The sequence below is a fragment of the Vombatus ursinus genome, unplaced genomic scaffold (genome assembly GCF_900497805.2).
Source record: "Vombatus ursinus unplaced genomic scaffold, bare-nosed wombat genome assembly UNPS02009824.1, whole genome shotgun sequence".
NCBI classification, from domain to species: Eukaryota; Metazoa; Chordata; class Mammalia; order Diprotodontia; family Vombatidae; genus Vombatus; species Vombatus ursinus.
The window spans coordinates 1,831,409-1,857,364 of record NW_020949602.1 but is presented as its reverse complement, the minus strand read 5'-3'; the positions used below and the strand labels follow the sequence as shown (position 1 = coordinate 1,857,364).

At 46.9% G+C, this 25,956-nt stretch overlaps 1 protein-coding gene across 1 annotated transcript in view; it reads left to right on the top strand.

Moving 5' to 3' along the window:
- The window catches only part of USP24 (ubiquitin specific peptidase 24), a gene marked incomplete at its 5' end in the record, with an annotated part of 157,593 nt that extends 133,256 nt beyond the window's left edge, over window positions 1-24,337 (top strand). Inside the window, 15 exons of the mRNA XM_027852728.1 lie at window positions 492-595; window positions 3,156-3,269; window positions 9,082-9,178; window positions 11,251-11,367; window positions 11,753-11,845; window positions 13,686-13,788; window positions 14,579-14,697; window positions 16,495-16,608; window positions 16,859-16,924; window positions 17,730-17,796; window positions 19,441-19,519; window positions 20,781-20,856; window positions 21,207-21,293; window positions 21,925-22,035; window positions 23,956-24,337. Coding sequence (XP_027708529.1) covers window positions 492-595; window positions 3,156-3,269; window positions 9,082-9,178; window positions 11,251-11,367; window positions 11,753-11,845; window positions 13,686-13,788; window positions 14,579-14,697; window positions 16,495-16,608; window positions 16,859-16,924; window positions 17,730-17,796; window positions 19,441-19,519; window positions 20,781-20,856; window positions 21,207-21,293; window positions 21,925-22,035; window positions 23,956-24,018 — 1,410 coding nt within the window. The remainder of the gene's footprint in view (window positions 1-491; window positions 596-3,155; window positions 3,270-9,081; window positions 9,179-11,250; window positions 11,368-11,752; window positions 11,846-13,685; window positions 13,789-14,578; window positions 14,698-16,494; window positions 16,609-16,858; window positions 16,925-17,729; window positions 17,797-19,440; window positions 19,520-20,780; window positions 20,857-21,206; window positions 21,294-21,924; window positions 22,036-23,955) is intronic.
- Between the last annotated feature and the right edge of the window lie 1,619 nt (window positions 24,338-25,956).

Below are 25,956 nucleotides of genomic sequence, written 5' to 3'. Positions count from 1 at the left end.
AGGTTTTCTCCCAGCTCCTCTCACAAGATCGAGCTTGGACTAGACCCATAACTGAATGGGAAGGGAGCCACAAAGTCAGTCAGTGTGGTTCTCTCAGGCCCGATGCGGGTCCTCCAGACTCAGCGTAGCTTTCTCTCCGTGCCTCGCCTGGCCACCCCCTTTACCTTCTCAGCTGCCCTTTTTCTTCACTGAACATCTTGACTGTTATGGTGGTTGAGTCAAGTAGACTTCATCTAGATCATTGTTCTCCCCTCCCCTCCCTGCCCCTATAGCCCTTTGGTTTTTCTTTAACCTCAGTTTAACTTCAAGATCATCTCCATTGAGAGCCACCTCTTTCAAAATTATGTCTCATATTAAAAAGTATCAAATGATAAATGTTAACCGTTCCAAATTATGGAAGATTTACTCTTTGTAAAGCTTCAGGAGGAAAAAATCAGTATTTTTTACCAGCCCTTGTTTCTTTCTCCCCTCTCCCTTTTCTTTCTCCTCAGACTAAACTAAAGCACCCCTACTATCCTTGCATGGCAAAGGTGAGCTTACAGTTAGCAATCCAGTTTCTCTTCCAAACCTATTTACGGACAAAGAAAAAACTCAGGTGAGAATTTTAAGAAAAGCTCATAATTAATATGCTGGACCAAAAGGCATAAACGAGGTGATTGACTGGAGTTTGAAACACAATTCTTAGTGTAGAGTATTCTAAACAGTGGGTTTTTTAAGAAGAATTTTTTTGGGGAAAAGAAGAAAGATAAATCGTGATTGCATTTTTATGTGAAATGTGTTCATTTACTAGCCGCTTAATCCACACTAGTGTAGGAGAGTACGTAAAGAGGATTAGGCCTTGTTCCCAGCCCTCAGGTAGCTCATGGTCAGTAAGGGAAGTAAAAGCAGGCACACGCACACAGCTGTGACCTGGCTTCTGACGCCACGTCTTTGGTGCGACCGTTGTCACCGTGACCGCAGCCAGTCTCTGCTCTCATCCAGCAGGCACGTGTGGAGAGCAGTTTCCGCTGCCACCGCCATCGTTTTGGCCCAGGCTGTTGCACCCACTTCCTGGGGCACTGCTTCTCCTCCTCCTTACTGCATCCTCGCCCAACATGTGCTCGCTACGTACGGGTGTCCTCCAAGGCTCTGTCCTAGCGAGGCCTCTTCTCGTCTCCTCTGCTGTTTCGCTTGATGACCTCACTGGCTCTCTTGTATACTGTTATCATCTCTTTGCAAATGATTCTCAAACCTCCTTCTCCAGCCCTAACCGCTGCTGCCCCCAGCACAGCCTGTATCTGTCTTAAATTGAATCTGTCCAAAACTGAGCTCATTATCTTCCCTCCTCCCCCATTACTGTCAGATGCTCCTCCGTCTTCATCCTTAGCTCCTCGCTTTCTCTCGCCTCTCATATCTCTTGCATATTCCTTCCCCCTTCTCTCCTGGTAGAGCTCCACCTTGGTGCAGGGCATCACCACCTCATTCCTGCACTATTGCGGTAGCCACTAGTGGTCTCCCAGACTCAAGTCTCCCCCCTCCAGTCCATCTTCCACTTAGCTGTCAGAATGATCCCAAAGTACAGATCCGAACGTGTTACCCCCATTCATCCAACTCTAATGGCCCCCTAGCACCTGCACGAGAAATGTAAGGTGCTCTGTTGAGCATTCAGTGCCCTTCATAAGCTCCCACCTACCCCCTTTCCAGGCTTCTTAAACCACACACACTCTCTCTCGCACTCTGAACTCTTCAAACCAGTGACCCCGGCCCCTTGTTTCCTCCGTGATCAAGACCCTCCGTTGCTCAGCTCTGGGCATTTCCTCTGAGTGGCCCACAGGCCTAGAATTCTCTCCCTCCTCCTCTCTTGATTTCGTTTAGGTACCCACTAAAATCCCACCTTTTCCGGGACGCCTTTCCTGCTCCCCTTTTCATTCTAGTACCATCCCCCTGTTGATCCTTTCCTGTCATCCTGCATATCGCTTGTGGGTGACTTTGAGCTCCTTGAGGGCAGGGCCCGTCTTGGCTTTCTTTGTGTCCCCTGTGCTCAGCACACAGGAGGCATTCCATGCTCTGTGACTGACGCCTCTCAATTCTCTCATCATTTTCTGCACAGTTGTTTTCTTAAAGCAGAGTTTTGATCTTCCCATTCACTCTCTTCCAGACCTTTCAGTGGCACCTTGTTAAATATGGAGTGCACCCTGGACTCCTCAGCAGCTGGACCCCAACATAACCAGAGCGCTTCTTGTGCCTCAGACACATCCCTTGTCTGCTCGCTCCGCCTTTCCCTGGAGTGCCCTCCAAGCCCATTCCCATCTGCCCTGTTCCCGTTCCAGCTTTCAGATCTCAGCTCAGATGCAGCCTTCGTCAGATTCATGTCTGCTCCCCCAGCCAGAAGGGCCCTTTCCAGCCTTTCTTACTTTGCTTCCTACATGTTCACATCACACCTTTTATTATATAGTTGCCTACATGGTTATCTTCCTTACTAGACCAGAGCAGCGCTTCTGAAACCATGGGGTGTGACCTCAAACGGGGTCTCAAAATTTGGCAACAGTAAAAGGTCTCATCCAATGTGTAATGAATTCTGGCAGTGCCTGTCTGTGTTGCATCCCGTGACTTTACTGCAGCTTTGGTTCTGAACACATAGCAGCGCTTTGCACTGTTCATGCCCATAGGCCATGCAGCACCAACAAAAGCTAAATAAACAGGAAAACGGGTCATGAGTAGAAAAAGCTGAAGAAGCCCTGGACTAGAGAACAGAGAAGACCATATCATGTTCTTTGTATCTTCCGTTGTGCCTTGCACCTAACAGGTGCTCAGTGAACAGATTGCTAGTGATATTTTCTTTAGAAGTGTTTTTATTCATTCTATGATTATAGCAAAAAGTTTTGCGCTAACACAGTTAACGAAAGAATTTGGCCCAAAAGTAGAGCTTTATAGAAAACTCAGTTGATTAAATGTGAAGCATTTTGTGGCGGTTGTGGGAGTATAGAATTTTAAAGGGTGAGAATGAGGTTTCTGATTACCAATCAAGAAGTGCAAACTCCAACGTCTAGTGTGTCTGTGGTCGGTTTATTTGTTGTGTCTGATACATTTAACTCCAAAGCAAAGCACCTTTTGGCATCAGACGCCCTGTTTCCCAGCTCTCTGCTCACAGTGACGCTGCTGCTTCTTTATTCAAGGGTTGACACTGAAGAGTGGGTGGCCACAATTGAAGCCTTGCTCTCCAAAAGTTTCGACGCCTGTCAGTGGCTCGTCGAGTATTTCGTCGGTTCTGAAGGACGAGAGCTGGTGAAGTAAGTGTCTGCGTTCTAAACAGTCGTCAGGATCATTTAGATAGCGTAGCTCAAGACGGCCTTGCCTCTGCCCCGCAGCCTGTCTGACTGGCCCCTGAGCTGGTGTGAAAGGGAAGGAGGCTGTGGGCAGACAGAAGCAAGTGATGCACTTACAGCACAATAGAAACATTTTGTTCAGAAAGAATATCATCGAATTGCATAGATTGTTCTAAGTTTAGATTTTGGTTTTCTTTTTGATTTAACCAGTGTCCAGGTTCTGAAAAAGAAAAAAGTTCAGACTTGACAATAAGCTAACGCTGTTTACCAGCCACCAGTCAGATTTGGGAGGAGAGACAAATTCACAGTTTAGATGATTTTTTTGCCTGAGACAGTCAGTTAGATCTGTAGGAACCATTCAGAAAATTTTCAAAATTTGGTCCTGGAAGTGTTTTTCCAATGAGAAGTTGTGCCCTGTCCTTTTGGAGAAATGAATTTTGTTGAATCATCTAGTCAGAATGGATTTTGGGAAATCATTTAATGCATATTTTTACAGCCGTGCAAACCTGCTTTTTAAAGTCAGTTTTATAAAATAGTTGCATGCTCTTTTCTTTAATGTTTCCTGTGAGAAAACCTAGAAACTTTCTCTGATACATTCCAGTTAGCCAAAATCCTCCCATTTGAGTACAGACTTGTTTCGGCATGTAGGTAGATTGCTCATCCTCATAGACTAATGTTACTGTCTTTGAACTTGTCTGGTAACTCATGCTTCTCCTGCTTTTTAAAGTTTACAAAGCCCTTGCTTGCAACCCCCCAACCCTGCAGTCCAGATACTGTTTTACCAATCTTTACAGATGATGACGCTGAGGTTCAGGGAGGTTTTAATGACTTTCTCCAGACTAGGCAGCTGGTAAGCATCAGAGCCAGAAGTCACTGACCCTTAGCACCAGTAGCTGAACAACTGATTCACCCCCAGGCTGCTTCATTCTGCTTTAGTACTTCTACTTCGCCATATTGCCTTCCCAGTCACATGTTTCTCTGGACTTTCTAAGATCTGTGTTAACAGTGATGCATCTGAAAAACAAATAGACACAATACTTTATGATCTGTAAGGGAGGTTTCTGTTCTATAATTTTTCAACCTCACTAGTATGTTCTTTATATAATTCTTTAAATCAAGGACTCTTAACCTTTTTTGTGTCATAAATCTCTTGAGAAGTCAGTCTGCTGAAGGCTATGAACCCCTTCTCAGAATCAAGTTTTAAAATGTATAAAACAAAATATGTGACATCACATAGAAAAGCAATTATATTGAAATACCATTATAAAAATATTTTTAAGATCAAGTTCACAGACTGTAGTTATTTGCCTCTGGTTTAAATAATGTAATCGTTGCAAAACCAACCCGTCATAAAAGTTGTATGCAGATTGGCCTGAAAATTTAATACAGTTTAAATTAATCAGTAAGACATTTGTTTTTAGTAGTTAACTAAATGGTTTTCACTTTTGCCTGTGATTTCCACTTGGAATACCCGTGTCTTTTGAATGGAGCTCTTACTTAACTATTTCAGTTGGTAGTTTATTGGCCCCCACTGGAGGTGTAATGTCATTATGTGAAATGTACTTTCCTGACATCCGTTGGTAGGAAAAGTTCTCCCAGTCGTCCTAACACTTGTAAAATGATCTAGGAGTATAAATCACTGGAGGAAGCTAATGCAAAAAAGCAACACCCCATTGAAGCAACGTTCATTGTGCAACGTAATTGCATGTGAAAAGAAACAGCTTTGACTCCCGCTGTTACAGTCATGGAGTAGAGAGAGCACAAGTTCATGGCCAACCATCTACCGCCTCGAGTTAGGCATAGAGGTTTTTCTGTTGATGATGAGGTCAGAAGCCAAATGCCAAAGAGTTTAGAAGTGAGAAGAGAGGAAATGGACAACTTCTGTCAAGGAGGTTAGCCACAATTGGGAAGGAAGATATGTAGAAATATATAGTAGGCATGGCCTGATGTATGAAGCTTCAGTGATGTGCCGGGCACTCTGCTGTGGTCTGGGGAGCTCACAGTCTTAAGTAGCACAGCACACTCATGGAAAGCACGTAAAAGTCTGGAGGTCCACAGATCCGACCCTCGGCCCTGGAGAGGAGTCTCACATTCCACTAGAGCACAGCCAAGCCTTGCTTGGCCCAGTGTGAAAGCAGCTCTTCCCTTCCTGGCATTTCCCACCAGATTTGGCTTTGGCCCAGCCAAGTACCTTCAACAAATCTTAATTGGGTTTAAACCAGAAGCCAAATTTCAGGCATCCTGGGAAATGACTGCTGTACCCACACGTTACTGTTGAATCACTCAGTAAGTAACTATCCCTTCCCCCCAGCAAGGAAAGAAAGGGGATCATTATTCCAGGAAATGCTGACAGGCGCAGTACCAAAAGGATTATCACGGATCTTGAGCTGAAAGGGACTGATCTTTAGGGGGAGGGCATCTAGTCCAGCCCCTTCATTTTACAGATGAGGAAGCTGAGGCCCAGAGAAGATCAATAACTTGCCCAAGGTCACACTGGTAATAAGCATCTGAGATGACCTTTGAACCCAGGTCCTCTGGCTCCAGAGCCAAACAAACAGTGGTTTTTCCACTGTACCACTTCCTGTAGCCCCAGTCACAAATTTCACCCCTTACTTCCGTGACAGGAGTCATGTAGCAGAACAGCATAGCATCTGGCCCTATCCTTCTCCCATGTCCCCGAATGGAGCTGCAAACCCTATAAGCATGCAGCCCAGTGGGGAGAGCGTAGGGAAAAACTAAGAGATTTTTCCTCTTTTTTCTTCCATTTTATTTATTTTCCAATCAAAACTCCCCCCATAACCCATTGAGTAAGTAAAAAACAACAACAAAAAAGCCCACTATAAGCGTACGTAGTCATATAAAACAAATTGTCTCATTAACTATGTCTTCTTCCTGCCTCCCAACCCCCCCCCCCCAAAAAAAAGAGAGAGAGAAGAAATAGAAAACATGCTTCAGTTCTGCAATCTGAGTCCTTTATGTCAGGGAGTGGACAACGTGTTTCATCCCAAGTTCTCTGGAGTTGTGGTTTGTCGCAGCCGCTGCAGTGGTGAGCATGAGACCAGCTCAGTGCTCAGTAACCCAGAGACGCGTGGATGAGGCGGGAGACAACAAGATGGCAGAAGCTCCTGTTTATTCTTAGCTGGGTGTGGCCTTTATAGCCGTCAAGGCACCTTGGGATCGTGTGATCAGAGCCCTACAGCCAGTCAGTAGATCCCCTCATAGCATGCAGGCCTCGTGTCAGAGTCGTGCACAGGATGTGCACGGGAACGCTTAGCCATTCAGAGGAGAGCCTGACTAGCCATGATTGCTGCGTGTCCACAGAGGAGACGTCAGTTAAGACTTCCTTGCTTTCACACAACAGACTGTGACCCTCAGCTTCCTGCTTAGAAGCCAGGACTCCGATAGGCAGGCGCAGCCCCGTGGCAATTCCTGTGACAGTGGTTGGTTATTTATATGTGTTGATCAGATTTCCTACGCCTTTCAGAATTGATTGTCCTTGCATAAGTGCTGGTTCTGCTCCCTTCTGTCTACATCAGTTCATACAAGTCTTTCTAGGTTTCTCTGAAATCATCCCATCATTTCTTATAGCACAGTAGTACTCCATCACATGTATAGTCCATTATTCATTCAGCCTTTTCTCAGTTAAAAGGCATCCCATTAGTTTTCAGTTATTTACTACCACAAAAAGAGGTGCTATAAATATTTTTGTGTATATGGTCCTTTTCCTCTTACTTTGGGCTCTTTGGGGTGTAGACCTAGGAGTGGTATCTCTGGATCAGAAGAAGGTATGAAGAGTTTAATAAGCTATTTGGGCCTAGTTCCAAATTGCTTTCCAGAATGACTGGACCAGTTCGCAGCTCCACCTATGGTGTTCTTAGTGTACCTGCTTTCCCCAGTCCCTCCAGCATTTGTCAGTTTCCTATTTTGCTAAGTTAGCCAGAATGATGAATGATGGTGGTCCTTCATCGTTTTACTTTGTGTTTCTCTATTAGTGATATAGAGCATTTTTTCATGTGGCTATTGATAGCTTGTCTTTCTTCCTCCGAAAACTACCAATTTATATCCTTTGACCACATATCATTTGGGGAATGGCTCTTATTATAAATCTGACTCAGTTCTCTGCGCATTTTAGAAATGGCATCTTAATATTTTACCCAGTTCCCTGATTTTTCCTGTTTCAGCTGCGTTCATTTTGTTTGTGCAAAAACATTTTAATTTTATGTAGTTAAAGTTTTCTGTTTTACTTCTGTGACCCTTTCTGTCTCTTGTTTGGCCATGCATTCTTCCCCTTTCCATAGTACTGATAAATAATTTCTTCCATGTTCCTCTCACTTGCTTACAATGTCACCCTTTATGGCTACATCATGCATTTTTTTGGAGCTTATCTCAGTGTTCTTTGTGACATGTTGGTCTACACCCAGTCAGACCATGTTTCGGTTTTCCTATCAGCTTTTGTTGAGTAGTGAGATCTTGTCCCAATAGCTGCAATCTTCCTGTTTGTCAAACAATAGGTCACTGTGCTCCTTTGCTTCTGTATACTATGTATCTAATCTATTCCATTCATCACCCCCTCTATTTCTTATCCAGTAGCACATTGTTTTGACAATTATGGCTTTATAGTATAGTTCAGAGATCTGGCCCTGCTAGAACTCCTTCCTTCTTGTTTTTTCTTTCATTGATTCCTTGTTTTTCTTGACCTTTTGTTCCTCCAGGGGAATTTTGTTATTATTTTTTCTAGCTCTAAAAAGTAATCGTTTGGTAGTTTAATTGTCATGGCACTGAATAAGTAAATTAATTTAGGTAGTATTGTCATTTTTGTTATATTGACTCATGCCTGCCCATGAAAAATTTGTATTTTTCCAGTTATTTAGATCTGCCTTTATTTATGTAAATAGTGTTTTGTAATTATGTTAAGAAAGTTCCTGTGTGTGTTTTGGCAGGTAGGCTCCCAAGTGTTTTATACTGTCCATGGTTATTTTCAATTTCTCTTTCTGTCTCTTCCTACTGGATTTTATTGGTAATATACAGAAATGCGGATGGGATTTTTGGGTTCCTTTTATATCCTGCAACTTTGCTCAAGTTGTTAATTATTTCACTTAGTTTATCAGTTGATTCTCTAGGGTTCTCTCAGTAAACCATCATATCTACAAAAAATAATAGTTTTGTTTCTTCTTTGCCCACACTATTCCTTCCATTTCTAATATTGAGTCACGATGGTGGTAACAGAAATCTCTGCTTCATCCTGATCTTCTTGGAAAGGCTTCTAGCTTATCCTCATTTCAGATGGTGCTTGCTCTTGGTTTTAGAGAGGTAGCACTTTCCCATTTTATGGAAAGCGGTTTTTTTCTGTGCTTCCTAGAGTTTTTAACAGGAATGGGTGTTGTATCTTGTGAAAAGCTTTTTCTGTGTCTGTTGAAATAGCCTTCTGTTTTCTTAATGCTGAGTTCTGCATGTTGTCCCTTGGCCTTGCAGTAATGACCAAGCACTGGGCCTGGAGTCCACAGTCCTGGGACACGCCCCTGCTCCTATAGCATCTTCCAGCCTTGGTTTCCTCATCTGTTAAATGAGAATCATGGGATCAGAAGGGACTTAGGGCTAATCAATCCAGTTTCTCTCCAAAGACATGGGCATCCCCCTCTGTTTGACTCCTTATGCAGCCTGTTTCAAGTTCTTTGTAGGTCTAGAAGCCTTGAGGAGCTGAGATCTGGCCCCAGCTTGGTCCCTGTGTCTCCCATCTTGGCTCACTCTTGGACGTGCTTATCTGCTTCCACCTCAGGATTTTCCTGCTGGAGTGCAGCGTGAGGGAAGTGCGAGTAGCGGTTGCCACGATCCTGGAGAAGACCCTCGACAGTGCCTTGTTTTACCAGGACAAGGTCAGTATCACTGCTTGGATGAAGCATTTTAGCCTGCCTGCCTTCTGTGTGAGAGTGGAGCTTACAGGGAGAGGCCAGTTACCTTTAACATCTTTTTGGCAATTCATAATATGCCTTTCCTTGTGTGACCTGACTTGGTTGAGATTGCCAAGCGTGGAAGGCGTCCCTTCCCTGAAAGCAGTGTCCAGCAGAACAGCCCATTTGGACTCTTTTTGGTACAGTCCTCCCAGGAGTACCCTCTCCTCCATAATGGCCCTGATATTTCCAAGCCTCCTATGAGTGCTTCTCCTGAAGTTTCTCTGAACTGAGCCCCAGTCAGGGAGCTTAAGCTAACCCTGTCTTCTCTTTCTTTTCCTATCAACCCCTCCTCTGTCAGCTTCAAAAAGGGGAAGATCCTTCCATTTATCCAGTGCTAATGACCCAAAACTCACCTTTCCTTCCTTAATTTCCTTTGCACTCTGTTCTCAGCAACTGCTACACAGTGTCAAGTTCCAGGGAAATAAATTAGACTAATTTAACTTGAAAAGTTGTAGTTCATTCGAAACATACATTCCTAGCAAATATAGCACATACTTGCCAGGTTTGCTATCTCAAATAACAGCTGACACCACATGGAAAACTTTGGAAACTATGCCTTTCAGAAATATTGAGCTCCTATGGATGAGTACCTGAAGACAGTGTGGCTCAGTGAGCACAGCTAGGCAACTTGGCCCTGGTGTTTAGGAGCCAGCACCAAGGAGAATTAGCGAGGCAGTAGCCAGTAAGTTCTTACTGGGAGTCAAGCACTTGGCTCAATCTAGGGATTCAAAGAAAAGTGGCAGCAGCCCAGAAAATAAGCCATTGCCTCCGTTCACAAGAGGCATACTTTCTGATGGCGGCCAGGGCCAGTAACAGTTGTACCTTTACAAGGCGTGTGGAGAGTGTGGGTGAGTCATCTGGCCAGGGTTGGTCCAGGGGAGCCCTAAGGTCCCTGAGAAAGACCCTCATAAAGGTGAATCCCAGGCCCCAAGTTAACCACTCCAGAATTTACTCCATCTCCCCAAAATCCTTAAATGGAGTGATGACCTCAAATACCAACCTCCCCTATAGGCTGGACTAGGACCGTCTAGTAACCTAAGGCCTGGGGGGAGGACGAGGAAGGGCGTGAGCAAAAAGCCATGTGTCCTGTTAAACTCCCATGTTAGTCTTCTTATGTGTCTCTCTTCACCTCGGTGGAGTGGTTCCTCTTGCCCCCTCCTCATCGTTTCGAATGGATGGTTGTAGAGGGCTTTGGAAGCGAAGGGCTGTGGATGTGCCAAATTTTAATTAGTCCTGTTTGAGACAGAACGGGTGGGCCGATTACGGAAATCCACTTTTTAAAATCTCTGGGAAATAAACAAGCAGGGACAGGGAGAGTCCAGCGGCCACGCAGAGCAGCGGGCGTCCGAGGGACCGTCTTCTCGGCCCCTTTGTCCAGGCCCCGTGCAGACAGCAGCTGGGGGGAGGGCAGCAGAGGCAATGTGATAACCCAAATGGTCTCTAAACAAATAAAATGTCTCTCAAAGCTTTCCATGAGGCGTCAGCGAGCTTTCAAGTAAGTTACAGTCGAGTCGACGTTCCCGTTGTCATTCTGTCAGGCTGTTACGCTCCATTCGCTCCATTGGCTTGGTTTCCAGCCCCTCTGCCTGTGTCTGTGTTTTGATTCTCTGCATCTGTGGCTATGTGAAGAGCAGGCTAGTGGAGGGAGGGGTTCAGACCAGTGTCTCCCGAAAGGCTCTGGAGAAAAAAGGGAGCGAGAGAACAATGCGTCATGGAGCCCATCGCGGCAGCTCACACAGAGAAAACCGTTCTGGACCTCGAACTCTCAGAAGCAAAACCGGACTTTGCCTTTAAAATTCCACAATTGCCTCAGGGTAAACTGGCAGTTCTGTATTTGTGACTTAAAAACATTTCCATCTGAATCTGAACCCAAATTAAATTAACCAGATCCCTTGCTCTCATGTTGGTTTTTTTTTTTTTAATTAAGTTTATTGCAGATGTCTTTGCCACCTTTATTTTCTGCCTTAATATGGTTCTGTCTTTATGCTGACCAGCTCAAAAGTCTTCACCAGTTGTTGGAGGTGCTGCTTGCCCTGTTGGATAAAGATGTCCCAGAGAACTGTAAAAACTGTGCTCAGTACTTTTTCCTGTTCAACACCTTTGTACAGAAGGTAAAGGATTCTTATAGCTAACCCGCTTCCGTTTACAGTTGAGAGTCATCAGGTGTCAGGACTAGGAGATTCTTGGTGCATCAGCATTTGTTCTAAAAATGATCGCTTAGAGAATGTTGAGATTAAAAAGATTCTGTTACAGGAAAAGGAAAAGATAAGATGGTGGTCATTTGAGTAATGAGAGTCTGCATGACAACGTGTTTGCTAATTGAGCGTTAGGAGCAACCATAAAAATAATCAAAACAAATTTTCTGGAAAAGATTTAGCAAATATTCCATAGGAAGGATTTGTTGAGGTTGTTTCTCATTTGAATCTGTGTTTATTAAAACGAATTCTTTGTTAGAAAAGCAATGTTAATTTGGCATTCTTCATCTCTTCTTCTTAGCAAGGTATAAGGGCCAGCGATCTTCTTTTGAAACACTCTGCTCTACGACACATGATCAACTTTCTCCTGGGACCCAATCGGCAAAACAATCAGGTAACGGCCTCTGCCTCTGTTCCTAGCAAAAGACTGAAAGGCATAGAGACTGGGCCTCAGGCGGACCTTGGGGTCCATCTGGTCCAGTAACGAGTCATCTGGCCTCTGTGGAGGGGGAGCCCACTTCCGCCGGGGCAGCAGTCATTCCACTCTGCCTTGGTATCCAACCTCAGGGGGCTTCTTCTCAGCTTGTACCTGCTGTCCCAGCGCTGCTCTGTCCTCCAACATGTCCACTTCTGGGTGATCTCCACTCCAGGCTCTTCACCTTCCCGGTCACCCTCTTCTGAACATCCTCCAGCTGATCACAATTGTGACCTGAACTGAGCAGAGTTTTCCACATGAGGTCTGACAAGTGCAGAGTAAGGCGGGACTGTTTCCTTCTTGTTCCCGGAAACTCCCCCTTAATACAGCCCGAGACGGCAGAGGTCTTCGTGGCTGCCACGTCCCTCAGCTGCCTCTTGGGCTTGCTCTCCATTGAAATCCCCTGATCTTTTGTGACAGCGGCTGCCCGACCATGTTTTTCCCATCTTTTTTGTCTCCACGGGCAAGATTTGGCATTGTTCCCAGTTAAATCGCCCTTTATTAAATTAGCCCGAGGTCCTTGCCTGTCGGGTCCTTTTCAGTTCATGGGGGTCAGCTCTCCTTCCCAGTTTGGTGTCATCTGCAAATGGGATGATATCCAAGTCATTGATTTAAAAAGTTCCATAGCACTAATGACCAGGGTTCTCCTCTGGAGGCCTCTCACCACAGTGATGTTGAATTTGGAACAGCTGTTTTTGAGTCCAGCCATCCGTCCAGTTTTGCATCCATCAGGCTGTAGCATTGCTTAATCTGTATCTTTCCATCTTTTCTGTAAGAATACTGAGTTACTGTATCAGAAGCTTTGTTAAAATCTGGGTAAATTATATTGAGAGTATTTTCATTATCTACTAGTTTAATAACCCTATTAGAAAAGGAAACAGCTGATTCAAAGAAATGGCTGTTTTTAGTCTGGTATGACCTGTGTAGTCTCTTTATGTACGATACGATCCCATTCACATCCCCATCTGCCCCTCCAGAACCATGGCCTCCTTGTGGCTTCCGTCCCACCAAGCCTCAGTGACGCCTTGGAGGCCAGATCTTTATTCCTCTGGTGCCTTTCTTGGCGTTGTCTGGATGTTGCCACTTGCGGTCTTCTCCTGTTGGTAGCTTAGCTCTGTTGTGTCTGACTTTGGGGCCACGTGGATACAGGCAGTCCCTGGCCTTAACAGTTTAAAGTTCTTTGATAGATTTACAAGACACCTAGCAAATACCGTTTTTGGAGGTTTTGTTAGGGGCCTTTCGTCTCGGCCCCCAGATGATCCCCGTGTTCTTCCCTGGGCCATCTCAGGGGTCATTTGGGAGGTGCCTTTACTCGAGTCAGTCCTTGTGCCTGTGGCCCCTCCCTTCTCTTCTCTAGTGACATTCCCACCCAATTCACATTCTGCCTTTTCTGGTCCTGTCACAAAGGACCTTTTCCTCCCAAAGGCCATCTGGCCTGCTTTTGCCCTTCATTAAAAGGCTCTTCCTTTGCATTATTTTGTGTCCCAGTGATCTGTGTGTCTCAGCCTGTGAGCCCCATTAGGACAGGTGTCCATCTTAAGTCTCTCCAGAGCCTAGCTGAGGACCCTCCACATGAGGATAGAGATGGGAAGGGTCCCTGGAGTTAAAAACAATCATACTAGTGAGGGAACCGCCCCTCCCAATGCGATCAGCGGCCCGTCCCCTCTAACTTAGACGTTGTTTGTTGGACTGAACTGTTTGACCTGGAATCTCCCCTTTTTATGTTCACTAATTCATCTTTCTCGTTTTTTGTCGGCAGATTCGCCGGTGGAGCTCTGCCCAAGCACGGGAGTTTGGATTCCTTCATAACACGGTGGCATTGCTGGTTTTGCACTCGGACGTCTCATCGCAGAGGAATGTTGGTAAGAGCTGTCTTCACCACTTGTGGCACCGGGTGGACTCCCCAGGCCACTGTCCTGCGCTGAGTCCTCTGGACTCCAGTTCTAGAAATGCAGTCGCTGTCACGAGAGGCTGTCGCCCCTCCGGCTTGGAGCATGATTTCCTAACCCTTTGAAAGATTCTGGGTTTGCGTGAGGAATACACACCAAGCCTGTGGCTGGGTGTGCCCAAAGAACCCTGAAAGTATCCTGAGGCATCTGTGTTTAGTACCAGGGACCAAGTCACCTGACCTCGAGGGCACGCACTAGACAGCCCTGGAGGGTTGGTCTGTGAATGTCCGTCTGGGCCGGTTCTAAGCTCCTTTTTCTGCTTTATTCCAAACTTGCTTACAAGCTCTCACCAGACTGGAATTCTCTCTGTTTCCCAGGCCTCTTGGTCTGCCCTATGAGAGGCCTCTCTTTCCTTGCACCGGCGTGCTTTGCTTGGACCTCTCTTTTGTCCTTCCCCTGGTCTACCTTAGCTCATATTCGTTATTTCTTCCCTCCCCACCCCACCTCGCCGTCCTAGGAAGAGCCTCTTTGGGTGTGCTCAGCTCTGCACTTGGTACCTTGTACATAATAGGCTCTTAGTAAATGTGTGTTAGACTGAACAACCATTTATGAAGCGCCTACTATGTACAAGTAACCTTTCGATCATGTGGCTGGGTAAGATTAAACCATTTCTCATATCACAAGGTTAGTCCACATCCATTTTATAGACATTTATTCCATGAAACAACACAAACATCATCTGTTCTGTTTTTTCCCTCTACAGCCCCTGGCATATACAAACAGCGGCCTCCCGTCAGCATCGTTTCTGGCCCCCTTCTGGCCCTCCATGAGGAAGTGGAGTCCTTGCTCTTCCTGTCTGAAGGGAAGCCGTACCTGCTGGAGGTGACCTTCCTTTCCCATCATTTCTAGAAGTTATGTTGTCTGCATATGGTGTCCTCCCAGCTGAGCACTCAGTCGAGAGAAGAGAGGGCGGGCCTTCATGTGAATTTTTCTCCTTTTGCCATTTGGAAATAAATCCTTTATTAGTGCCAGGATAGCGTGAATTAGGAGAGTTCTGTACAAATGTGTCTGGGTTATTTGGGCCTGCCATGGCTATAACTGACTCCTAACGGAGAGGTCACTTTATCTCTTCCCTTCTACTGGCCCAGCTTGTCCTTCACATACAGAACAGTGAAGTCTCAAGTCTAGATCATTTAGATCAGGAGTTTTCAAGTTGATTGATCCTATGGCACCTTTATTGATTTATTTGTTTTTAAGCTAGAGAGCCTTGGATGAGCAGTGCCATTTTTGAGAGAGTATTTACTGGCACTTTCTAAACAGTAGACAGTCAATGCACCCGTGGGAGGGGGGCATTGGACGTGTGCCGTTGGGTGGCGGCGTTTGTACAGTTTGCTTCCGGGCTTGGTCTCAATTTCCCCTTCAGAACAAATTCTCTGCTACAGCTTGGGGAGGTGGGGGGAGAGTGAAAGAAATTGAATTCAGAGCCAGTTATCCCAGACAAACATAAAATACAGCATTCATTAACTTCACAATACACCAGACACCCAACCCCATTGGACAAGTGCTAAACAGGACCCTGGTACACATCTACAGAACTCTAGGATTCCAGGGGAAATCATTTGGAAGACCTCGGGTCAGACCACTTTGTTTTGGGGTTGTCTTCTCCGGTCTTGGGGCACGGAAGTAGAAACTTCAGATGGGGAAGTCGGTATAGAAGCACGATCAGGCCGGCTCACCAAGCATTTATTCAGAACTAAGCTCTGGGGTTACAGATAGAAGCAGAAAGAAAGACAGTCCCTGCCTTGAAGGAGATCCTGTTCTGGGGGGAGGACAGCACTTATGAGGGAGGGTGAAGGTGCCCGACACCAGGCTTTGTAGGGGAAGGGAAGCCCAGGAGCTCAGGCCTCAGAACCAGTGGAGCTATCTTGGGTTCCTGCTGTTGCTGCTTTTTGGCCGGGGGGGGGGGGGGGGGGGGCGGGGGGCGGTAGGTTGGCACAACCTCCGGGAGCTATTTCCTCTGTAAATTAAGAGGAATCCTGGTCCTCCCTCCCTTATTTGGGGGTAGTAGGTGAAGCACTTGTGTTGTAGATCTGTGAGTTGTGGTAGACACTTTAAATGAACAGACTTATCACTGATCCTTTTTATAGACTCCTGACCTGGAGGTTAAATGGACCTTTCTTCAGTAATTCACCTTTTTGTCACACAGTGCACACAACATAGTCTTCCTTGGGCCTCACCAGCATCCTTTGAGTAGGTAGAGTTCTCAAGAGGAGTCTTGGACAGGACCTTCCCAGGGCCACACCCCTGCTTCTCAACCCTTGAGGAGTGGGCATCCCCTCCCAAAGCCTAGGACATCTTTTTTTTTACCCCCAGACTGCTGCTCTTTACCTTTGGGTGTTGCATTGCATCATCTCATTTCTGACTTTGACAAAGTAATAGTTATCAACAATTATTCCATGTTGAGGCACAGAAGATTCCCTCAGAAACAAGGGACACATTGAGCAGGGTTCTGGGAGGAAGCTGGCCGCACTGTCAGCATCAGCTAGAGGTAACCGGCCTGCTCCCAACGTGTTTGTCACAGGATGTCAGTGAAAGGCAGTGAGCGGTGGGATGCAGGAACCACTGACCACCACATGGGAAATGATCCCTCGCCTCTCTTTCCCACTTCTGTCCCCCCAGGTCATATTTGCCTTGCGGGAGCTGACTGGCTCGCTTCTGGCTCTCATGGAGATGGTGGTTTACTGCTGTTTCTGTAACGAGCACTTCTCCTTCACCATGCTGCATTTCATCAAGGTAAGAAAGAGCTCAGTGGTCTGCGGGGAGGCTGCGTGTCCGTAACAGCATTCTGCAGCTCCCAGGCTTAACCTCAGTGCCTGTGTGAGGGCACAGAATTGCTCTCCGTGCTTCGCACCTTTATCCAAGTCAGAACGGTGTTGTGTGTGGAGATACGGATTAAGATACATGTGTGCCCTCAGAACTCTGCTGATGATTTAGTGACTTTGCGGTGAGGAGTGATTGTGATTTCTTGTCCTCTTTCACATAGAGCCAACTAGAAACAGCTCCTCCCCATGAATTAAAAAACACATTCCAGCTGCTGCACGAGATCCTGGTAGGTAATGACCTTTCTGATCGGTCGATGCTCATAATTCAGTGTGGTAGGAAGAGTGACAGCCAGGTAGATTCTGTGCTCTGGGTCCCGTGGTCCTCAGGGACAGAGCACACCATCTCCCAGCCACAGCTCACCAGCCGGTGAGCGGGGGCCAGGAGTCCTGAGGATCTAAGCCTTCTCTAGCCACCATGCCACTGTGGCACACATGCTTTTCTGTCCATTACTTATTTTCTCCTTTGAGTTTTAGGGCCCACACGTGCTTTCTTCTTTCACTTTTCTGAAATCACATCTCAGAAAGTTGTTTGCCAGCTCTCATGCTGGCATCATCTCTGGGATGTGAACAGGCAGGAGGTGTTCTCTCCATCTTATTTATAGAAATCCCCGGACCGTCTTAAGGGGCAGGAAATTTAGATGCTCTTTTTAACACTCATGCCATTCGTTTGTCTCGACGAGTCATGGGCAATGCCATGAAGGAAGGAACTGATAAATTAATTCAACAAGCGTGTACTGGTTTGGGAATCTCTGTGTATCGTTTAGGAAGCTTTCTTTCATTTGCGATTTAAGTTATAACAAACTACTTTACGTTTCTGTGCCTCGGTTTCATCTTGTGTCAAATGAAGAAGTTGGACCATATGCTCTCTATGGTTCCTTCTGGTTCTGATGTTCAATAATTCTTACATTTTTGTGGTTTAGTTGTTTCAAAAGCCAAAGGGAATTGTTAACCACGCACCAAATGGGTGGGACGTGACCTCTTTCTTCCAGGACCTTGTCCCAAGCGTCACCATATGTTCCTTTTTCTTCCTAGGTCATTGAAGACCCTCTTCAGGTAGAACGGGTCAAGTTTGCTTTTGAGACGGAGAATGGCCTAGTAGGCAAGTGGACCCAGCTCTATTAAGGGGGGGTCTTGGGCAGTCCCATTGGCGTGTCTCATTTATCCCAAGAGTCCAGTTCTCTTCAGCCAGGGAGGGCCAAGAAGAACACGTGTTGCCAGATGGCTTTCTCATCAAGTAGATAACCATCCACGAGATAATCCAAGTAAACCAAAACCCTACCTGCAGCTGTTTGATGACTGGAGAGCTGGCCTCGGACCCCAAGCCCAAATAATACTGGTGTTTTATGTGCTCCCATTTGCCCTTCCACTCTCCTTTTTGCCTCCTTCAAATTTGGTAGCTGTTATTTTCTTAGTATTGTCATTGGGTATGTTGTTATAGTCTGCTTTTTTTTTCCGCATCTCTATCATTTGCTGTGCCTTTCTGTATTTCTTTGGAAAGGGCTTTGCAAACCTCAGAGCTCTTTATAAGTATCAGTCATCCTTATCTCACACTGTCAACCCATTAGGGTTTGGGATTTCACTGATATGAGAGAGAATCCCTCCCACAGTGCAGATCATGGCCTGGCCAGAGCCTAGTAAATGAGTCATCGGCAGGAGGCCCAGAGACTGGGCCCTGGCCACATGGCCAGTGAGCTTCCATCGGGTGGGAGGCCCATCTCCTCCAGAGGTTCCCTGCTCTTCTGTCCTCTCCTGAGACCTACTGTCTCTTCTCATCCCACAGTTTGTTCAGGTACTCCCCACTTAGTTCAACAGGCGGTAAGCTAGACCAGGCCTAATTTTATGCTATGGCAAATAAAGCTACCATCAATATTTTTTTGTAGCAATGGGCCTGTTTTTCCCCTTTATTGGCATCTTTAGGATATTTTTCTAGTCTATGTGGCCTTTTGACTTAGGCCAGGTTCTTCAGAACAAATCCTTTAATTAAGGGGATTTGTTCTATAAATTTGGATTCAGTCAAGGACCTGGAGGGCCACATGTGGCCTCGGACTGCAGATTCCCCACCTCAGTTCTAGTATGAAGATACAAGATGCTCTCCTACCGTGAGTGCATCAGAGACAGATGAGGCAGACTTTATTCCTAAAACCTGATTGGAGGCTTCTGTGCCTTCTTGCTTTGAACTCTGGCCCCTTCTCAGACAGGAAAGTCCCTGACCACTCTTTCACTGCCCTTGAAAACAAAACTCTTTTACTTTGTTTGTCACAGGAAGTAGTGAAATCTGCCGTTGATTTAAAAGTTTTACCTTCTAAATTAAAGTTTTATTTTTAGACAAATCTTAGAGAAATCCCTATTTTAAAAAATAGGACAAGTTTTCAGATCCCAGCTCCTCCCCCTTCCCTGCTTTAGTCTGCATTTCCCATGAGCTGCTTGGAACTGAGCTGTGTGCTCCCCAGAGTTTGGGCCCTGTGTTGCCCCCTGGTCTTTGCCCCCTGCTGAGGGTCCTGCTGTGCCCCTGCTCTCTCGTGGACCAGTGCTGGAAGGTTTGGGGGCAGGGAAGTTGGCAATAGAAGTGCAACCCAGTTTTTTAAACAAACTTTTTCTTTTGTTTCTCAAAACGTTCAGTTGAAGACAGAGCTTTGAGCAGTAGGGTCAGGGGAGGCTGTCCCTTCTAGGAGGCTGGGGAAGACATGGGTCCTTGGGGCTGGTGGCTTGTGCTTGAGGTTAACAGTCCCATTTTCCTCCCCAGCCTTGATGCACCACAGCAATCACGTGGACAGCAGCCGCTGCTATCAGTGTGTCAAGTTCCTCGTGACCCTGGCACAAAAGTAAGTGTGGCCTGAGAGCACTCCCAAGTTTCCAAAGCACTTCCCATAGACTCTCCCACTTTGTCCTTACAACAGCCTTGGGGGGTTGGGGCTGTGATTTTCCTCATTTGATACCAGAGGAAACTGAGGCAGACAAAGGTGAAGTGACTTGTACAGGGTCTCTCCCCACACCAAGTATCCTGAGGCTGTTTTGTTCATCTTGTGTACTGCCATAAGCAGACATTTGGAGGGTCTCCAGTATTGAGTGTTGAGAAGGCTCATTAGGAGGTATTAGGCAGAGAGGCAGCCTCAGATCCTGCGGGTGACAGCTCCTGGCCATATGGTGCCCCAGGCAGCTGGAAGGACATCAGAACAGGTGGTGATCTACATGGGGGAGTGTCTTCTCACTAGGAGCCCCAGCGGGCAGCAGTGGGCTCAAGTGTAGGTAGAAGGACTTTCCAGTATGCCGGTCATTTAACTGACTTGGAAAACCACATAGTAATCGGGTTTGGGCTAGGCCTGCTTATGTCACCTGCTTGGTCACCTCTACACCATGCCAATGAAAAGCCCCTAGAGGAGGAAAGAGAAACATGCCCCCTCCCTTCTTGCAGGTGCATGCTGACGTGGAGCAAGTGGTTGTTTGCTTTGCTTCACTTCGCTTCTCGTGCGTGTTTTTTTTTAACCTCCTGGGTTTTTTGTTTGTTTGTTTGTTTAAAGGGATAATTTTCTGGGAAGGGATAGGAAGAGATGGATAGAAATGGAGGTGATAGAAAAACCACGCATCAGTTAAAATCTAAAAAGAAAGGTGCTAAATGTACTGATGATTGTTGTTTTAATCAACCAGAATTGATGACTAGTATTTTTTCTTTATTTCAGTGGAAAGCGTTGGTCAGACTTGTATATAACACATTTACATAGCACTTGTTTGTTACAAAGTGCTTTATGTGCATTAGTTCAAGTGATTTTACAAAGACCCTGTGTTTTTCCCATTTCTCAGATTGGAGAACTGAGAGCCAGAGAGTTAATGGCCTAGGTCAGAACCCCTAGGTTTCTCTGACTCCGAGTCTCTGGTGCTTTCTCACCCTCCCTCTTCAGACTGTAGGGATTTCTCTGGGTTTAATGTGGACAGGTGGTAACAGCCATTCACCAGACATTGTCAAGTGCCTACTCTATGCGGCATCCTTGAGGGGCAGTGGTGTAGTGGGTCGAGCGGCTCCCTGGGAGGAGGTCACTGTCCCGGCTCAGCCAGGGCGGAGCTGATCAGAGTGTCTTCCATCACCAGGTGCCCCGCTGCTAAGGAATACTTCAAGGAGAACTCCCACCACTGGAGCTGGGCCGTGCAGTGGCTGCAGAAGAAGGTACCTGGGCTGGAAAGGTCCCTCCCCGTCCTGTGGGAGTCAGTGAGAGACCTGGCAGGGCCAAGTCCAGGTGTCGCATCCCTTGGGCCAGCCTGAGGCTGAGTGGCCTGGCTCACACGACTTTTCTTCCTTCTGTGAGATTCCCTTCATTTCCACCGCACTATCTGCTGGTGGCAGAGGAAGCCGACGTGCCTCTGCAGGTTTAGAGGGGGGCCCCTGTCTCGAGAGCCCGATGGGCATTTCCTGGGCCTCCCGGTCTGATGTGGTCAGCTAGCTGTGGTTGGGCGCACATGAGTGTGATTGAGTCCTTTGGCTTGGGTGTCTTTGTAATTCTGATTTGAATTTTCTAGATGTCTGAACATTATTGGGTCCCACAAAGTAATATCTCTAACGAAACCTCAACTGGAAAAACCTTTCAGCGCACTATTTCTGCTCAGGTGGGTGTTGTGTTCACCCTTGTAGCTGGGGGCACTGTGCTCTCGTTTGGTCCCTTTCTGCAGGGATTCTCCACTCCCTGAGAAGGGAGAGGCTAGAGATGAGTGTCCTGGTTTGCGAGCTGGCTCCTAATAGAACTGGGGAGCCCGCCTTCCCCCACATTGCACCCCTTGATATTCTCCGGTAGCCTTCCCTGCACCCAGCACCTCCCTGTGTCCACCTCTTCCATGATGCCGTCTCTGATCCCTGCAACTGAAACGGTTCTTTCCCTCTTGATTTTCTTGGCGAGCTTTTCCTGGCTCCCTCCTTTGCCCCATCATAGCCTGCCTTGTTTCCTAGTCACCCATGTCTGTGCCATTCTTTCCCCCTCCCCCACCCCCAGGAGCAGGCTGGAAGCAGGGCAGGTTGGCTGTGGGCTAAGGGGGCTGGGCTGTCCCTGGAAAACCGTTTGGGGATCTTTGCTCTGGTGATGACTCCTCCTTGTAACCTGTCTGATGTAGAAATCATTGGTTAATACCCAGTGATTCCATTTGGGGAATATTGGAGGAGAAGCGTCTTAACACAACCGGGAGTGCTTGCAAACCCTTTGTTTGGTTGTTCATTCATTATTCTTCTATTTAAATTCTCCTTTAGGACACCTTAGCTTATGCTACAGCTTTGCTGAATGAGAAAGATCAGTCAGGAAGCAGTAATGGGTCAGAGAGCAGTCCTGCTAACGAGAATGGAGAAAGACAGCTCCAGCAGGTAGAAGTGGGCCTTTGTGTCATAGGAGAGGGCAGTCGGGGTGGGGGGGGGACACGTGTGTGTGTGTGTGTTTGCGTGCGTGTGTGCACTCGCGCAGACGTTTGCAAGTCAGAAAAGGAAAATTGTGGATCGGACATGAGTACTTCACAGAATTCTTCCAAGGAGTCGTGATGTCTGTCCTGACAACACGGGCTCTCCTCAGGCTCCCCCAGATCACAGTAGACACAGTAGACCAGCATGAAAGAGAAATTGCTATAAGTTAAAACTCACCAAAAGACATTGGTCAAGACAGTAAACCAAGTACACACACACGAACAAGGGAAGAACACCAGGAGAAATCAAGTCATTATCTGAAGATGAGTTAATGATAAAATATGTATCAGTCACCTTTTACATGCCAAGCTCTGTGCTAAGTGCTGGGAATATAAATACAGGCAGACAGGATTGCTCTTGTCCTCAAGGAGCCTACATTCTTTGGGGAGAAAGCAGCGCACAAGGGACCACAGAGAGGGCAAGCATGGTTGGAAATGGCCAGATGGTGACCTGGAGGCTGTTTCTCCCATCAGAGCCCAGGACCCAGGGGCAGGGTTCTGGGAGATCTAGTGAGAGTGGACTGAGGAGGATGTCTGGAAATGCCGGGGAAGCAGCTTATGAGAAACAACAGGCAAAACCCATAGTTAGGCTCCAGTGGATAAGGAGACATACGTAAGAAAATAGAGATAGAGTCCGGCTAAATCCCAAAAGGCATTTCTCCGGGGCCTCAGTTTTCCTCATCTGTACAATGAATCAGCTTAGAGTTGATGACTTGTGAGGTCACCCTGTGGTCATTGGCCACAGCTAAACTTATCTTGGGGATGCCAAAGTTTGTGAGATCATAGGAGTCTCTGTGATGGGGAGACCCAAATTTCTTTATCCAGTGAGTCGTAAAGATGGCGCCATCGCCTGAAAGGCAGCCTTCAAGACTGGCCGGGAATCTCAATGGGCTGGAGCCTTGTTTGTTGAGCAGCCTACCTCCCGTGGAGCTCTCATGCATTCCATCCAGTGTGAATAGGATTTCCATGTTGATACTACTGATGCTTTCCTTCTAGGATATTAAATATGAAGTTACATTCCTATTAAAATGCTTGCTATATGTCACAGTTTTGGTTTGTTTTTCATTTTGAAACTAGGCATGATTTTCTCTTTTTAATTCCAAAATGTCCTTGGACTCCCCTTGGTGCAAGGGGCTGCAACTTTCAAGGCCCAGCATTTTCTGTGGCCAAATGAGCGTGGGAACCACTGGGCTAGAGCTCAGCAGTGGGGAAGCCCAAGTCATCGACCCAGGAGGCGCAAAACATTGCATTGGAACCGGCTTTTGTCATTCTGTACCATTGAGCATCAGAATTGCTGCCATTTCTAATGAAATGCTTTAAGGTTACAAAGCTCTCACCATACAACCACCCTGTGGAGTAAGTGGCACAGATATTATTGTCCTCATTTTACGGATAAGAAAGCCGGGAGACTCAGTGAAACTTTGCTTTGCCCAACAGGATCACACAACTAAGTGTGGTCAGCCTCTCTTGAGCTTAGGCCTGTTCTGACCACAGGACCACCAGAGCTCTCTGCATGCCACCATGCTGGGTCGAGAGCTGGGGCGGACCTTAGAGACACCAGGGCGCCGATCCCCTTGTTCTTCCAAAGAGGACACTGAGGATTGGGTCCAGACAGACGGGAGAATTCGTAGTTGAGTAAAAACCCTTCACTGCACCATGCTACAGCCACCTAGTAGGCTGGCGGTGGCGTCCTTGTAGGATGGCCCCGGGAGTGAAACTGAGTCACGACAAGATGGCGGCTGTGCTGGGCTAGAGCTCAGCACACTGGCAGGAAGCTCCTTCTCAGATGACTTTTAGCTGTGTTTTCTCATTTCCTTTTCTCCCCAAGGGCTCAGAGTCTCCCATGATGATTGGCGAGTCAAGAAGTGACCTGGACGATGTGGACCCTTAGAGGAAATTCCCAAACTCAGCACTGAGTCCAACCCAGACCTCCTCCTTGATGCTTGACACCTTTTGGAAACCAGAATCTCATCTTTTTAAGAGGCCTGGAAGTTGAACTTGGATAAACCTGAAGTGACTTTGGAGGACGGTGTGTTCTTAAGGAGAAGTCCCCTTCAGAGATATAAGACAGGGTCCCTCGTCATGGGCAGGGGAGACCCTGGAGCCAGATTCAGCCGCATCCAGGGCAGCCGGCCCGATGCAGAGAACAGTTTTTGTCAAGGTTTTATCAAATAAAGCTCATGGTCGAAATTTTTATTATGTGAACATAACTGAGTGAATGTAGACATGTCGCTTTTCTGTGACGCTGCCAGAGGAGTCGCTCTGCCCTCGCTTTTGTACTGAAGAAAATCAGGCGGCCTGTAGGGAGGGGGGCGATGCTTCATCTTTTTGGTGTGCTGAATAGGAGTGTTCAGAATGATGGAAAGATGTGTGACGCAGGCGCGCTTTTGCATTGTAAAATAGTAGAGAGTCCAGTTTACACAGAACCTTGGTATTGAATATGTCTCCCTAACTATTTGTACAGAATTCCCAAGGGCTCTGGGGTCAGCGTGGACCCTTGTCAAGTGCTTCCTGGGTCCACAATTTAGGAGTCAGTCAGCTCTTTATGGTAATTTTCTAATGTCACTACGATTGTAAAGAGCAATAAAAAAGACCCCATTCTCCGATTTATACAGGGCTGCGTTATTTGACGCTGGGCACTGAAAAAGACAAGTCGTTTAAAAAAAAAAACACCCCAAAAAGCACTTTAAGATTCAATTTTATTGACTCCATCAAATCATCTTTTTTAACACATGGAGACATATTGAATAAACTGTAGTTTAAATCAAGTGATCTGCAATCATTTGCTTTGTCTTCAAAAACACAGAGTTGGAACCAGTTGTATACGATGGGAGACTTTTGAGTTGGGGGGAGGGGGGAGAACCACTGTTGTGTGGGTTTATAGCAATTTTACTATAAGGAAAAAATACTATGATTTTTTTTTTGTTCACTTTTCATATGAGCAGACAGACCAGTTAGAAATACAGCAGCCAGAGTGAGCTGCTTGCCACTCACTGGAAGGCGGTTGGTCCCCCAAGGCCATTCAGACGATGACACACCTCTCCTGTCCTGTCCACCTTCGGTCACCCTCCTTGGTTTACACGTTCTGCCTTACTTTAGCCCACACAAGGCACCAGGCTAGGAGAACTTGGGGCGGGGAGAGCCTTGGGGCTCGTGCAGACCTGGAGATTGGCCGGGTTGGAGGCATGAGCAGCCCCCAAGTGCCTGGTGGAGGGCGGGCAGGCAGGCAGCTCACTGCGGGGTGACATCGCCATGGGTGTTATCGACAGAGCCACGGCGCTCGCGACAGGTGACACACGTGGGATGGAAACGGCCACTGCCCCCAACCACAGAAGCCGTCGGCATGGGTTAGGAATTATCCATCGTTCTCGCGATTCTCAGTGGGATGTTTAGAACTTAATTTTGAATAAAGGCATAACCGTCTCTTTCTCCCCACCCGGCCCTCTCCCCCAGCTTCTCGGGGTGCACGGGGCACTGCCTCCTTGCTTTCTGTCGCTCTGGCCACGCGTGCTGGGATGGCCAGCCTTGCTTTCTCAGGAGTGGAAGGATAACTGTCTCTGCTCCCATTATTTCCTATGGAAACAACGCCTTCCTTGCACAGCCCACAGGCTGCCTTCCCTGTCGCCCGAGACGGGGTCGAACGACTTGGATTTGCTGGTGCAGTCGATGGGGGGTCGTTTTCACTCGCACGAGTACAGACTCGATTTTCGGCTGCCGTAGCCACGGAACCTGCTGATGACTTTTTTTAACGTAACTCAACAAAAGTAGCTGTGACGGGCTTAGGCTGAAAGAGTTGTCATTTCTACTGCCAATTTTGTGGTTGAAAACG